Source organism: Zosterops lateralis, assembly GCF_965231275.1.
Source record: "Zosterops lateralis genome assembly, chromosome: 1".
Classification (NCBI taxonomy): domain Eukaryota; kingdom Metazoa; phylum Chordata; class Aves; order Passeriformes; family Zosteropidae; genus Zosterops; species Zosterops lateralis.
In genome coordinates, this window is record NC_139762.1 from 131,918,637 (window position 1) to 131,933,909 (window position 15,273).

General features: G+C 42.0%; 1 protein-coding gene across 1 annotated transcript; it reads right to left on the minus strand.

The window, feature by feature from the left end:
* Positions 1-1,018: 1,018 nt before the first annotated feature.
* GEM (GTP binding protein overexpressed in skeletal muscle) lies at positions 1,019-10,011 on the minus strand. Its single transcript, XM_083867373.1, has 5 exons — positions 9,860-10,011; positions 7,724-8,069; positions 4,553-4,629; positions 3,862-4,066; positions 1,019-2,226 (listed from the first exon to the last, which is right to left on the minus strand). Exons 2-5 carry the CDS (start codon positions 8,058-8,060, stop codon positions 1,949-1,951), a joined length of 897 nt encoding a protein of 298 aa, XP_083723499.1. The 5' UTR covers positions 8,061-8,069; positions 9,860-10,011; the 3' UTR covers positions 1,019-1,948.
* Positions 10,012-15,273: the final 5,262 nt, after the last annotated feature.

Below are 15,273 nucleotides of genomic sequence, written 5' to 3' on the forward strand. Positions count from 1 at the left end.
GCATACAGCTTTACTTCCAGTTCATAAATATAATCTTAAAAACTAATTTGTGTGATTTTGTTTTCATTTTTGAATGTTGGAAAGGGTCTGAGTGTTTAAAAGTTCTGAAAGCTAAATTCTCTAGACTGCTCTGGGTTGACCTTAGCTTCCATGCTGACAGCTCAAAAGTGTTCATCCAAAATTCAGCAACATGGATCTTGTCTGTGCTCATTTAAAAAGGTTTCTTTTTTCTGTTCTTGTCAACACCTTATTCTAGATCAGAAATTTCCTTCCAGGGAGATCTTAATACCACACAAGCATTGAGTCATTCTGCAGAGGGATGTTTTACCCCTAGAGAACTGCTAGAAATCATCTCCTCAGCAGAGGAAATTGTGGGCAAACACTTTGCATGCTCATTCCTGTCCAGAGCATTTGGTACATTAAAACTGTGTAGCCCAAAAGGGGGAATACAACTTTCACCTTATTAATGTTGCATGTTTTGGCTTCATCATCTGGGAAGATGAGCTGTCAGGATGGAGATTTGGCTTTTCTGAGACATGTGGCCAAAAATGTAATGACTGTACCTCTGACCAGCACAGTCAAGAGGAAAATAGCACAACTATGCCCAACAGTAAGTGAGGGCTAGGGCACACCATGCCAGCTACCTGCTTTCTGTCCCTGAATGTATCATTTCATTTCTCTTTGTCTCCAAAATTGGGGTAACAGTACACATCTACACTTATAAAGTGTTTCCAGGCTAAAGGCCAAACACCTTTGCTAGGGGTGATTTATTTTTAGTTCTGTCACCACAACCCCATTTTTGTGTGAGGGATATTGTGACTTGTCTTTGAGGCTCCTGGTGCTTCCTGCCTTGACATCCTAAATTGCTATGCAGCCTGTGTTCAGAGGTGTAAGGAATCCTCACTGTGTTTCTCAAGCAGCAAACTTGCTCAGCATGCACAATCTTTTCTCTACTTGAAAATATTCTTAGGGATTTTCCACTGAGGCTCAAAGGCAGTCATACATTTTATTTATTTTATTACAAGGCATGTAAGTAAAAACTTGCATATCTGAAAAAAAGATATTAGATAGAAAATGGTAATAAAATTAACATTATCATCTTAAGAAAATTGGTAATAAATACATTTCCCCTCGACATTAAAATGCTTGTTATTTTGCACAACAATAAATACAGCATAGCTCTGGCATAGAGAAAGGCCAAGGATGGATACAAGAAGTCCATGTGGTGGCATAAAAAAGCTCAGGTGATTTTTAAAGGTTTGGCATCCTGCACTTGATGCACTTTGATACAACTTGCACTTTAATTTTAATTTTACTATTATTTTTAAACAGTCCTGTAATATGAAAACATGAAAGGAAAATTTGTTTGACTAAAGGATTTTTCCTTTAAATATTTTCAAAGTAAGCTCACTGAAACTAATCCTCAAAATAAAGAAAAAAATATCAAATAGGTGTCTTTGTGGTTAATCTACAAAAATGCATTTTTTTCAGGTGTGGGTGCTCAAGCCTGACCAGCCAACTGACAAGGGACCAATCTCCAGTCAGTTCCTCAATTCTTTACACAGTTTTAAAAAAGAAATATTAATAACAAAACAAGGAGAAATAGTAAAGACAGTAGTATTCACTTCCCAAGTTACGGCATTTGAGTTTTTTACACTATTACCCAAAGGTGAGAGGAGAAAGAACAGGTGTATTCCAGAACAATTCCCAGCATAATTTTGGGTCATTCTGGTCTATACTTCCCTTTTAAAACTACTACTACTAAAAAAAAAAAAAAAAAAAAAAGAGAGAGATATTTCCATGCATTGTGCTGTTCTTATGCCAGCACAATCACAGCTGTGAACCTAAGTCACTGATAGCCCAATCTAATATAGATTGATTGATTGTCCTATGACAAAGTTAGATAATGTCCACAAAATGCCACAAGCTCTGGCAGAGTCCAGCATTCTTAAAGTACTGATAGGTCATGGCAAGACTTGGACTTGAGTTTGAAGGCCATGTTCTTGTTGTTCTTGGCAACTATTTTGCCCCAGAACCTCCTGGCTTTCTTGGGGATGCTCTCTCTCCGTTTCTGCAGCGCCAGCCGCTTCTCGTTCTTCTCCTTGCTGTCCCTGCGGAGCCGGACCTGCCGCACGATGCCCTCGAACAGCTCCTTCACGTTGTGCTGCACGGCTGCTGAGGTCTCTATGAACTTGCAGTCAAATACCACAGCACAGGCTCGTCCCTCTGCAAAATCACAGGGTGGACACGTTACGTGGGGTCACAAGGCCCACAGAGCCAGGGGGATCAGGGACAAGCTGCCACGTGGAGGGGAGTCAGAGCCAGCAGGGAATTCCTCAAGCCTGATATAGGCGCAGATAAGTCTTTAATCACCTGATGCTGCCTGATACCCACGATCCATCTGCCCTGTGCCACAGCTGCTTCCCAGAGGAAGTGGGAGGGGAGGGGGCACAGAGCACAGAGTAAATCCCCTCCAGTAAAGCCCAGCCTGCGCCGCTGGCTGTGAAGGTGGCACAGACTTACAGACTTGAGCTGAGACACTGATGGCTGGGAGGCCAGCAGTGCCTCAATACCACCTGGCCATCTTTGATGAAGACTCCCCCAAGCTGCACTGAAGGGTGGTGATGGCACTCTCCAGGCGTGCAGCACAGCACTAGAGGCAGGGCACCTTCCTCCTTCATGGGCCAGGGGTGTAAACCAGAGCCTTGGAACTGTGGCAGTTTCAGTGAGAATGGACACATGTACATAAACCTTAATAAAGGTCTATGGCTTTAGGGGTACATCTGAAAGCATAGTTCTCATTCCCAATTACATGAGCCTAAGCTAAACCTGACAGCTGGCTTTCACACACAAGTCAATTTATTGTCGTCTGGCTTGCTCTGAATTCATTTCCAGGGCCACTGAAATGACAGGAATTCACCTGCCGGCTTTCTAAAGAACTTTCCAGCTGGGTGAAGAGGAATGAGAAGGCAACTCTGGCCTCCCTATGAACCCTTCAGTTCAAGCTCTTCATTTGGGGCAGCTGTGACGAGAGCCAGAGGAACTGTGCACATCCACAGAGAAAGGAAAAAAAGCCTAGCTCAGCTGGGAAACAGAAGAGCAGAACAGCTGCAGAGGGAAGAAAATGTTGAGCGGAAGAACCCTTGTTTCTGATGGGCCAGGATGAGAACATGTAATGGTCAGCTGGGTATCCCCTCAGCCTTAGGGAAGAATCTCCAAGAAGAGATTTTACTAACTGCAGATGTTGAGAGCCAGCATCAGTGTTCCCAACAGTCTCTCCATTCCTATTTATGGGCTTAGTGGTTATTAATTTGTGTGCAGCCAAGGGAAGGCAGACTTAGCATCCCAAAGCAAGGCAGTAAGGAGACCTCTTCTGAAAGGCTGCACAGTTCCTGCCCAGACTAGCAAAACAAAGATTGAGAGGGAATTCTAATTCATCAGGGAGGACAGAGAACTGGTTATAAAGAAGAGAAATTTTGGCAGTAGAATAAAGAGGGTGAAACTCATTATGCATAAATATGCAGAGGGAATCCAAAGGGTTCCCAGCTACCAGAGAAATCACATATTGCAGTGGTCTTATACTAGGAGCTGGATGGAAAGAAATCGCATTTATGATGGTACTTAATAAAAATAGAAAAGGTATTATCTGACATGTAACAGTATTACCAAGGAAGGCTTAAGGACCTGGCAGACCCTTCCCAGTCCTCTGCCCTATGTTACAGTCCTCTTTTATTTTATTACTCTCTTATTAACCAGTCCTGATCACAACACACTCCCTTCAGCCAGAGCACTGCAGTTTGTCCAAAAGCTACTAGATGGCTTTTAATGTTTATCTCAGGTTTATGCTCATAATTTCCTCACCTGCCACTGAAACTTCACGGCACCTGACAAGGTCACTTTTGTTGCCAACCAGAATGATGGGGATGTCTTCTTTCTGGCGTGCCCTGCGGAGCTGTATCCGGAGTTCAGAAGCCTTCTCAAAGCTTGCGCGGTCTGTGATGGAGTAGACGATCAGGTAGGCGTCTCCCACTTGCATGCAGTGGTCCCGAATCCATTCTCCCTCATGCTGTTCAGATTAAATGGTCAGACATCATTATGCCCAGAGCAGATTTTACTTAGAAAGTAAAACGTTAGAGAACCCAAACGCATTCCTGCTGTACACTGTAATGGGTATGTATGGTTTGAATCACAGTTGTACTACAAGTAATTCCAATGTGGTGATGGTATGAATACTTCACCACAAAGGAGGGCAAAAACTTGCCCCTGATAATTTATTGTGCTGGCTTTAGGCTGGAATGAACACAGTCTGGAAAGAAAGCTTTGAATGTTTTGTTTTATCATTAAAAAAAATGAAGTCTTGCACTTCCCAGGCTCACAGTGCATAGCCATTAGGCATGCTTGCCTTGATGTGGGGTAGGGTTAATCCTATATCTTCCCTGATTCTGCTGTATGAGAATGCCTATTTTCTTTCCCAAAGGAAAGTGACTTTTTATATTAGCAGTTATTCATATACACGTTCCTTTCAGCATTTGACTAGAACAAATAAAAGTACCTTATTATCCCACATGTCGAGCAGTATAACAGTTGCACTTTCCCCATCCACCATCAGAGCTCTTTCATATGTGTCTTCTGGAAAGAAAAGCAGAATGGTGATACATTAATTTTTGCCATCATATACATTACAAAATTCCAAGTTGTTGAATGTGGGGGATTTGTTCACAGAGTTATTGAGCCGAATTTTAGGCCGGCTCACATCCAGTTCTTTCCTCATTTCCATCAGCACTGGATCTGTGCTCTGTTCATTATTGGTTGCCTTACTTTCCATGATAGATGAAGGAGGCTGAAAGATCAGGAAACAAAATGTTCATTATTTTGGCTGATAGTCTGTCTATCTTATGTGGGAGAGAGAAAATAGAGCCAGTGGAAGAAATAACCAAAGGCTGAACATTTGCCCCATGGGAGCAGCAGAGTCCAGCGAGGCTGAGTAATGGAAAATATTTGCTTTCGCTTTAGCATGGACAATTTACGGGTGAACAGTCACTGCTGCTGAAAGCAATAAAGTGAACAGGCTACCAAGTGAGGAGGACAGGGTGTTGTGAGACAACAGCTGTTCGGTTTGAGAGAGACTGAGGCGGCTGTTGAACACTCTCTCCCATTACAGAGTTTCCCACACCACCTTTGATGTCAAATAGCAGAAAAATTTAATAAGCACAGGTCAGTTATTTTGTACTGCAGCTATAAAAATTCATACCTGGATTATAACACCATGTGGCAAAATTCTGCCTAGATTTAAGGGGTCTGTTGCCACTCTGAATTTTGATCAACCCTTGCTGTGAAATCTGCTTCAAATACCAATCTTTCTTCTTCTCCCCAAAGCTGGGGACATTAGGATGAGCAGAGAGGTTTGGACCCATTTCTATCGCACACTAGTGGTCAGTGAAAAAAAAAAAAAAGGCAGTCTTAAGCTACTGCAGCATTTAAAGGATCTGTCCCAGCCACACTGGTAGTTAGGGCTGTGTCTAACCCTGTGCCTCCTAAGACTTCTACTGTGCACTGGTGAAGTGAACTTTCCCCTAAATTTTAATCAAAGCCTTTCCCTCAAAGCTAGGGATCTACATCCCAGCAAAAGAATAAGAAAAAAATATTACACATTTTAAAAAGAGTCAAATGGAGCATATACTTAAAATGTCAAGACTAAAAAGACAGAGCTAATCAGTAGGAGTGGTTTCCCTTGAGGTCCCAAGAGTATAAGACTTGTGTTCATGAGTTAGGTTCATCTTACAGTCAGTAGCAAAGCTTCTCCATAAAAGCAGCTGTATTCCTCTGTGAGCTGGCTACCCTGAAACTATATTCTCATGTAATAAAATTTCCAGTGTGTAAGCTAAAGTTCCAGTTTGTAAAGCTAAAGTAAATAGTTTCTTCAAGTGACCGAGTATCTGTGTGAGAACAAGCTCCATGCGTAACAGAGGACAAAATCCAGAAGACTCTTTCTGCACTGTGTTACATACAGAGAAGCTACAAATGCATAATCACACTCCTTGAAAATACTATGCCTAAATGGTCATATTCAGTACTGATTTGCACCTTGGTCAGTCCTAAGGAACTTCTGTAGAATATAAAACACACTGAAAGTGAGTCCTTAGTTAATTTCATGCTGTTTTCGAAGCTGACACTAAAAAAGGAGAGAGATAACACCAGCAAGACTTCCAATTATCTCTTCAGAGCTGGCCTTGAAAATCTGTCACTGCTATAGTCCAAGCAATGCTGCTGGGAGTGTGATGGAAAGAGGAAACCACGCGGCTCCACATGAAGGAAAATAACACCCTGCCTGACAGGGGCGTGCAAAGCAAATCAGCGGCACTTTCTGATGGCTTGTCCAAGGATCCTACTCTACTTCAGTTATTTAGCACTAGGATAACTTTTATCAGATACACTCCAGGCTGGGGAGGTGGTAGAACTATGAAAAAAGTTGTGGCAGAAGCTGAAGGCAAAGCACACCTAAATCAGTGAATTTCAAATCCCCCAAAAGCACAAACATTTGTGTACCCAGTCCGAGACAACAAGCAAGTAAAATGCAAGTCCAACCTTCCTGATACTGGACTTTTTAAAATCCTGGGCAAAGTTTCCCCTAACTGGAGAGTTAAACACACAAAAAAGAAGCTGTCCTGCCTATGGCCCACTGAAGGCTGGAAGAGAAGCCCAGAAATTCTCTGTGGTAGCACTGGCACCATCACACCAAGGGAATACAGGCAGGAGACAGAAGGGATATGGGCGAGATAAAGAAAGCCCAGCATAGTGACAAACAAAATCTGGCTGCAAACTGCACATCCCCTGAAAGCAACAGTGACTACAGTGTCCATAGAGACACAGCAGATTTCTGTGGCACCACAACCCTTCCACATCAACATCCTGCACACAATATAGCCCAGGAATTGGTGCTACAGCTTCACCTTCTGTATGGTCTGATCTTTGGGATTTAAGAACACTTTGCAATCCTAAATAAAGCAAGGAGGAAGCATCAAAGAGAACCCTACAGTTTGTGTCTTTCCTCCACTGGGCAACAGACAACAGGAGTTTTCCTACTCTGTTGAAGGACCTTTATAATTTTTCCTCCTGGAGATGCCCATACTGCGCAAGTAACACAAAACAAGGTTTTTACTCAAAATTTCATATCTTTCACTCAAAGTCAATACAATCTGTGCTAAGGCAATATGTTATACAGAAAGGCTGAGATGACTTCTAATGGCAAATACTTTGGAAGTGTTTTTTTCTTTATACATGATTTTAAAGTATTTAATTTTGTAAATCATAAGGACCTTCAATTGTTTTCTCTCTGACAAGGAAAGCTGGAGTCAGCTCTCTGATGCCAGTGGTGACACAAATGTTGAACCAGCATGAAAGCTGAAGCAGACTCTTGTGTAGCATCATCTCAGGCAGGAATGAGGCAGTTTCCAACAGATATTTTGGAATGAAATAACATGGGAATCTGAATTGCTCTCTTTCAGTAGCTTTCAATCATTGTTGGAGAATATCTTACTCATCTTATTTTGTTTTCTTGTTCTCTTAAAAGAGGTGCTTGAGTTCAATCAGTTTTAATGACCAGACCCAAATGTTTGTTACCTCTGGTTCATATCAAATGGCCTCTCTCTTTCTCTGCACCAATCACTAGAGGCAGAGCTGACCGCAAGCAAACACCAACACCTATAATTACATAATTACCTACCTCCCAGCACCTCACAGTCACTGTCAATGCTGTCGTGCACCCCTGCAAAGATGTTGGCTAGTGAGGACTTCCCCACGCCGTGCTCCCCGATCAGCACCACCCGGTAGCAGCTGCTGCCAGACTCGGAGGAGATGACGGAGTCGGATGATTCCGAGGACCAGCTCCTTCTGTAATATTCATCAGGGCTGATGGTGTATCGTTTCTGTGGGTTGTACTCGTTGGAGTCTTTCTGGACCAGCAGATTCTTTCCATCAGCAGGGATGCTCCATCGCTGCTGCTGCTGCTGGTGCAGACTGCTGTTGTGGGTGCGACGCATGGTAACGTTGTTGAGAGTCATTTTTAACCCCTGGTGAGAAACAGGAAAATCACAAATGTTACCCACAAAATATTTAGAAATGCTCTTACTAGCTTCAAGGGGCCACATCATGCTCCTCTGTAGGGACCTAATAGGTGAGAAAAGAAAAGTTAGCCTTTCTACACTCTTGTGTACTTGGTGGTGCACAAAGAAATACTCTAGTTATCAGCTAGTGAGACAGCCTGTTTCCCTGGGATAATACCACCTTCACATGCTAAATCCCATCTTGTTTAGTGGGCTAGGTGCAGCCCAGCCCTGGAAAGAGGGAGACATTGCTGTGTCTCCTCTCCCAGGAGGAGAAGGAAGGGACAGTGCTCACCACACCGGTCCTACACAGCAGCTGCAGCCCTGCCAAGACTGCCTGTGGTACAGGCAGTGTTCACCTCCTTTTGGTTTGGCTGGGGACAAACAGAGACACTGGCCTCAGTCACAGACACTGGTCTCAGTTGCCTCCAGCTGCCAGTGCAGCTGGGTGTACAGCATCTTCCATTGTCTCAACTAAGAGCTGAAACTCTTGGCAAAACAATAAGGCATAATTCATTGCACTCTTAGACAACTTTTGTACAAAAAGTCATGCAAGCAAGTCTTGCTGTGATGGGGTGGATTTGGGTCTTGTCTGTGGCTAGGTGAACAGAGAATGATTCTGCCTCAGACAGTGACTTTTTGGCTGGTAAGAGGGAGGATGTAGTGAAACCCAACAGTTTTTCTGAGGAGGTACAAGGAGGAGGCTTTATAGCCTCTACAGGAGATATACTGGGAGAAAAGGCTCATTAATTTATAGATATTAAATCAATAACTTCATTACTGCACAATTAATTAGATAAGTTCACTCTTCTTACATAAGCATAGTTCTCTTAATTACATTTTACCCAGCAAACTCTATTTTGCCTTGCTTGGAGGCAGAGAAGAGTGATGTTATTCTCACAGGCCAATAGCTACCATTTTTAGGAAAGTTACTTTGATGCATTCCAGCTCCCAAAGTGACCGCTATTTAGACATTTTTCTTTTCTGCCCTTTATCTGATGTTTCTCAGGTCTCTCCTCCATATCAGTGAATAGGATAATTGTCCATAAAATTCACCCAACCACTTTCAAACCTCAGTAACAGGTGATGAACAATAAAAAGTACAGTAAAGCAACACATACAAATTGCTATTCTTCTTCATACAAAACTCTCTGAAAACTTCTGTGAATAAATTCCCAGCAGGACCTAGGACAAATATATAGAAAAAACACTGTCTGAACTTATTATGGCACACACAATATTTTCTCTGTGATGTGCAGTACTTTGGGGCAAAATGAGATCATTTGCATGGTCCTGGTCACAGTAACTTTGTCAGCAAGAAATACATCTAAAGAAGAAATCATGCACTAAGCAAAGGCTGCTTCACAAACAAAATTAAGTATTTACTGTGGCTGAATTCTAAAATGCACTTTTTCTTTGCTGTATCCCCATTGAAAAAAAAAAAAACAACCAAAAACTAAAAAAAATAATAATAAAAAAAAAAAAAAATAAAAAGCAGATGAAAAAAGCCAGATCTGATTCAGTCACACAACAGAGAGTAACTCACAACCTGCAACAAGCAGTCACTCACAAAACCATCACAAACATTTTACAACTTAGCTTCTAACAAATTGTCACCCCCTCGTTGAAAAAAGCCAAACAAGTCCCTGTCACACACTGTGCTCCAAGCTCAAACTGGTTTTGTTACCCTACACTGCATTTAGCTGCCTGGGTCTCCAGCACCTCCAGGAAAAGACTGGGTCCAAACCCACTCTTACTTGTGCCAGGCTCCTGCAGCCAGTCCAGTCCTTTGCTCCCACTGCTCCTCTCTCAGTGGGCTGTGACACACTGAGCAGCTCTGCTGAAGTAAATCCTCTCTTGCTTTGGGGCTGCCTCTTTAATTCTCCCTCAGCAAACCTGGTTTATATTAAGCCCATCTGATCAGAGACAGGGCTTTTCCGTGACGTGGCTGGCCTTTCCATACAACAGCCAGCCCCCAGCTGGGAGGAAGCAGACATGCAGAAGAGAAAAAACTTGCAAACAATCTCGAAAGACTTACTCAAAATCATGTGCTTGTTTTAATATTGCCAGTAAAATCAACACTTTTGGTTCTCGTATGATGAAAACAGGAAAGTGGAACAAAAATAAATAATACATGGCATTTTGCCTCAGACAGCTTTTAATTCAAAATTAATGATGATTTAAAAATTACCTAGGTTTATTTAATGCATGAAATTCTGTAAATGTATTATGCATCTGTTCTCTCTCTGCAAAACACACTTAATCCCCTGCTGGACAAAACATTTCTCTGGAATAAAATATCTGAATGCCATTTTGAAATTTTTTAGAAGTAGGAATATTATTCTAGGGGCTTTGTTGGGTTTTTGTTTGTTTCTTTGTTTTTAAAGCTCCCATATTTACAAACCTGTTATTCTCTATCAGCCTCCAAGTGACTGTACCCAGTCTCCTGAACTGCATAACAATCTCTCTCTCACTTCTGCTTCAATATATTACTACTAAGGGCTTGAAAAGACATCCAGCTATGAATTCAGTGTTACTGCAACTGGATGTTGGCAAAGATGCATCAGAACACACAAAGTCTGCACAAAGTCACACAGTGTTGATGCTGTGCACAGGAACAATCACTGTATCATGCACATGCCACAAACCCAGGGTCTGGTCCTTACATTTTTATAGCCTCATAGCTGATTGGCAGAAGAAATTTAGCCAGAAGAAAAAGAATCCAAACCTGTTTAAACTTGTAACAACATACTTCTTCATTAACAAAGGAAAAGTAAGGAACTGTTTCAGAACTACTTGCTTGGGCTACCACAACTTTTATATAAGTATACATAAACCCTGTAGTCAGCTCCCAATTATCCAGACTCTGGTTTAAATATAATGAGGTCCTACAGCTTTCTTTTATATTGACATATTTATAGATTTAAATTTTATATTTACATGTATATTTACAATCTCCTGGTCCTTGAATCTAATAGGACAAGTTCCTATCCTAGAAAGTCCAAACAACTTTGGCTTTAAACAGGGGAAATAATTTTTTTCCATGCTACGGGCAAGCAAAGCTTTAACTGACAATGTACCTTTATTGAGGGGAATACTGATGTATCAAGGGATGTATCAAATATCCCTTGTTAACACTGAAATTGAATTCTCCTTGCTTTGTTTCCCCTTTGGCTTTATTGCATTCCTGTGTCTGTCATGAGGATTTTCAGGGACATCCTGAGCCTTTGTCAAGCTTTAAAAGCCAAGAGTTTTCACAAAGTAATAGGTACTCATCAATGTATGTGGAAATTATGCAAATCTACCAAGGGTAGAATTTAGCAAAAATATGCCCTGATTTTCCTTCACCTGTATTTCAGTGCTTGGCAGCAGCTAAACTGGCCCCAGGTCCTGCATCTTCACCTCACCTGTCTCGTACACATCAGGCTCTGGTCCTCTGCTGCTGAGTGACAATCCCAAAGAGCACGAAGTGCCTCATCCCTCTGTGTAGGTTGTTCAGAGGGGCTTGTCACACTTACTACATCTGTCTCCAGAAAGGTTTCTGGCATGGACAGTACTTTGCAAAAATACTTTTCATGTTGGTATACTCAACTGAAGTTGCTCATTGTTTTGAAACATGCTGGAAACCACGAAGGTGAGGGGGTGGTTGGAGTACTATGCTCTACACCTCAGGTTTGCATATCTCTCTATAAGTTGTCTGTAATTTGTCACTGCTGAGTAAAAAAGCAAAACCTGTTCACTGCAGGGCTGGAGAGATTTATGGCCCGAGTGATTTCAGCAGAACTGTAGGCTCTAATGTCTCACCCAAATGTTTAACATATATCACAACAGAACGTGCAGACAGAAGAAATAAACCAAAGTCAGAAAAGCCTTTGTGTTTAGTTGTAGTTACTGTTAGATTAGGAATGGCTAGACATCATCTTTCATATCCTCTTCATAAAATTCAAGGCAGACAAAGAAAACACATCTCTCCAGAACCGTGCAATATATCTCTTCCACAAAGCCATCCAGAAGGATTGTCCCAACACGGCACGAAGTGCTCGTACTTGGGGAACTTGCACATGTGTTTTCCTTTGTACTGTCTCTTCTGACTCTACTCTGGTTTTCCAGCTAGACAATTAACTCTCCAAGTCCCATTCTGCACTACACACCCACAGGAGGAAGCATTGTTGCTCCTCAGGGAATGCCATCAGCACTCATGAACTTCATTCACTCTGTCTATGGTGGAAACGCTTTCTCACTTGTTTTTAAAGCTGGGGAGAGATGCAGCCTTTTTAGCCTCCAGATACTTACTTAAAAGGGATAACAGCAGGTTGATTACTGAATATATGAACTGAGTCCTTCTCAGGGACAAAAACAATCTCACAGATTGATGGAGACTGGTGCAGCCCTGATCTCTTCAGCCCTTTTGCACTCTTTGCTGGCCAACACTTCTGCAAGCCTTGTCCCTGCCCAAGACACACCACGAGCAGAGACAAACCATAAGGCCAGTGCTGTCGTAAAGCACCAAAGTGCTTGAACATAACTGCCTGGTGCAATATTAAAATTCAGAGGCATTGTTTTTCTTCCATCTTATCCACTCTGTGTTTAGTTAATCAGATCTTAAAGGGATTTTCCCTGCAGCCAGGATGAAGTAAACATTGCAGAGGAGCAGCTCTGCAATCCTTCCCCAGCCAATTACAATTAGACCAGGTGATGCCCTGAGCAATTAGGCAGAAATTTTCCATTGGATACAAAAGCAGTGCTTTTTAGCTGACAGTTAATTAGCCATTGAATTTATGTATATGATGGCAAAGGTAGTTCCTCAAACCTTCTGGTGTAAGGGTTGTCCATAGGGAGGACATAAACCATCTTGGAGAGGGAGGGAAATTCAAAGGAAGAAAAAAAAAAAAAGGAGGAAAAACAAAATTCAGATTTCTTTCAATGAAAACTGAATGCAGCACGTTTGAAAGTGCACTCCCTCTCTATGCATCCAGCAAAGGAGTTCACCTTCATCTTTTCCTTCAGAAGGCCTGACTTATTAGACTTTGTTCCCAATAGTGAGTTGCTTGCACAGGCAATGAATGAGGTCTGCCCTCCTTACTCTCCTCCAGATCTTTGTGGCATTTCACATTTTGCTCTGCTTCTCACATCTGGCAGTGCTGGCAGGCCCCTGGCTATTGTCAGTCCTACCAACGACAGCAGCTATGGACAGAAATAAATTTGTGTGCTGGGCTGGATGGTGCTGGACACACTGGGAGTGCCCACAGGCACTACATTCCCTAGGGAAGCTGCTCCATTGTCCCCATTCATTCCTACTGCACAGGCAGCCACAGGCAGCCTTGGTGAGCAAATGTAGAACAAAAGGCAAAAATAGATGTGGGATGAAGCAGCATTGGGCCCACAGCAATGGGACCACTGGATATTTACACCAACATATGTCCACAGCTTTGCCTTTGCCTATCCCAATTCACACCTAATGACTTGGTATGAAGTTTCACACTGACTGAAAAGGTACAAGGGATCAAACACTCTGAGACTGGGATGTATGAGGTAGGGAAATTAGGGATTGTGTGCCTGAGGTAAATTAGTGAGGGTCTTAAGAGGGGGTCAGGGCAGAGAAAGATACTGAGACATTAAGGAATAATAAAACATTGATTCATTTTAAGGGAAACAATCAGAAACACCTTAAAGTGCCAGCATCCAATCTAAAAAATAGCCATTGCTCTTTTCGGTAGAGTAGATTTGGTAGACCCTAGAGTTGCTTCCAAGGAGTACTGAATATTTTCCACCAGCTTCTTTCCTTCCACATCACAGCAGAATTTTTATAATTCTAACTGGACAGTAAAAGCAGAACATGATCCTTTGGTGATGAGCACAAGGATAGGGAGGAAGCACTGATAGGCACTCCTTGTGCACAGGTTGGCTGTAAAAGCCAACTTTAGAGCTCTCAGGGAATAGGATTGCCTTTAATCAGCTGACTCATTGGAGAACCCCTTATTAGTCTATTACTTGCAGATAATCTGGATTCTGATGTACCAAAAGGAATGTGTGTTCTATATCTGTGCACTGCAGAGCTTTGTTGACTATAACTGGTGTCCAAAGGTATTTTCCCCACTAATGCATTAAGCCAGCACAGTGGAACACTCAGCAGAAAATGAGAAATGAGCAGCCAGGGGAAGCAATGCAGTTCAGTTCATAATAAAATACAAGTTACCTTTTAGTCTAGTTAACTGAAAAGAAATTAAAACAACTCTCAGCTTTGAGGGGAGAAAAAAGAGCAATGATAAAGAGTAAATGGCAGAAATGGATTATTTCAGTAAGAGTTACTCAGCAAAAGGGCTGCCTAATTCCCATTCTTGCACTCAATGACGTTAATGAATTCTGCTGATAATTGTTCAGGGAATGGGATTAAGTAATATATGACATAAATAAATGTGCTTTTCAATGCAAATTTTAAAAAGTCATAGTATACTAATAATAGTAGGATGTGAGCTAGCCATAAATGTTCTTCAGATACTGAACTAAAAAAATCTTTAGCTGAATGGCACCAGCACAGAAGATTTTTTGCAGATGGGATCTTCATTATATGCCACAGACTTCAGTGCAATCAGGTTCAGGAGCCATTGTGTATTTTGCAGCTACAGGATTCACAGGATTTTACACCTTGATTTTATATCACTAAGTGAAGATGGTTATTTAACAGTAGCCAACTGCGGCGTCAGCAAACTATAGGATAGAAATTTCAGCAGAACAATGATCTTGTTCTGATCTTCAGACCTGTTGAAGGGAGATCCAGGAAAAGGTCTTTTGCTTCAAATGCAATTTCTTCTTCATTGTGGTGTCCAAGACTTAGACTGAGTGCAGCCAACAATTATCAATACTCAGGCATACAAATACAAAGAAAGCCCTCAAAACTCTGCCAATAGAAGCAAATTTACTTTAAAAATATTTCACATTGTGGCCAGGTCTTCACTTTCAGGTTGTGATAAAATTTATCTACACAACAAGCCAGTCTGGGATGGGAAGAAAGCACTACTGAACACTCTGACACAACCTTGGCTTGCAAAACACCTTCTGTTTTGCGTCATCAAAAAGTGTTTTGGACTCCTTGTCTGAGTGAGGTCCCATTGCTGGGCTGGGGCTGACATGGGGTCCTAGGGAGGGTGGGGGAGCCCTGGGATAGTGGGCA

Bases quoted from the DNA above. Each gene is read 5' to 3' on its own strand.
- GEM (XM_083867373.1), bottom strand. From the start codon at position 8,060: ATGACTCTCAACAACGTTACCATGCGTCGCACCCACAACAGCAGTCTG. The intron at 4,630-7,723 runs GTAGGTAATTAT...TTTTCTTTCCAG, and splicing joins TGACTGTGAGGTGCTGGGAG to AAGACACATATGAAAGAGCT. The intron at 2,227-3,861 runs GTGAGGAAATTA...GTGATTTTGCAG, and splicing joins CCGTGAAGTTTCAGTGGCAG to AGGGACGAGCCTGTGCTGTG.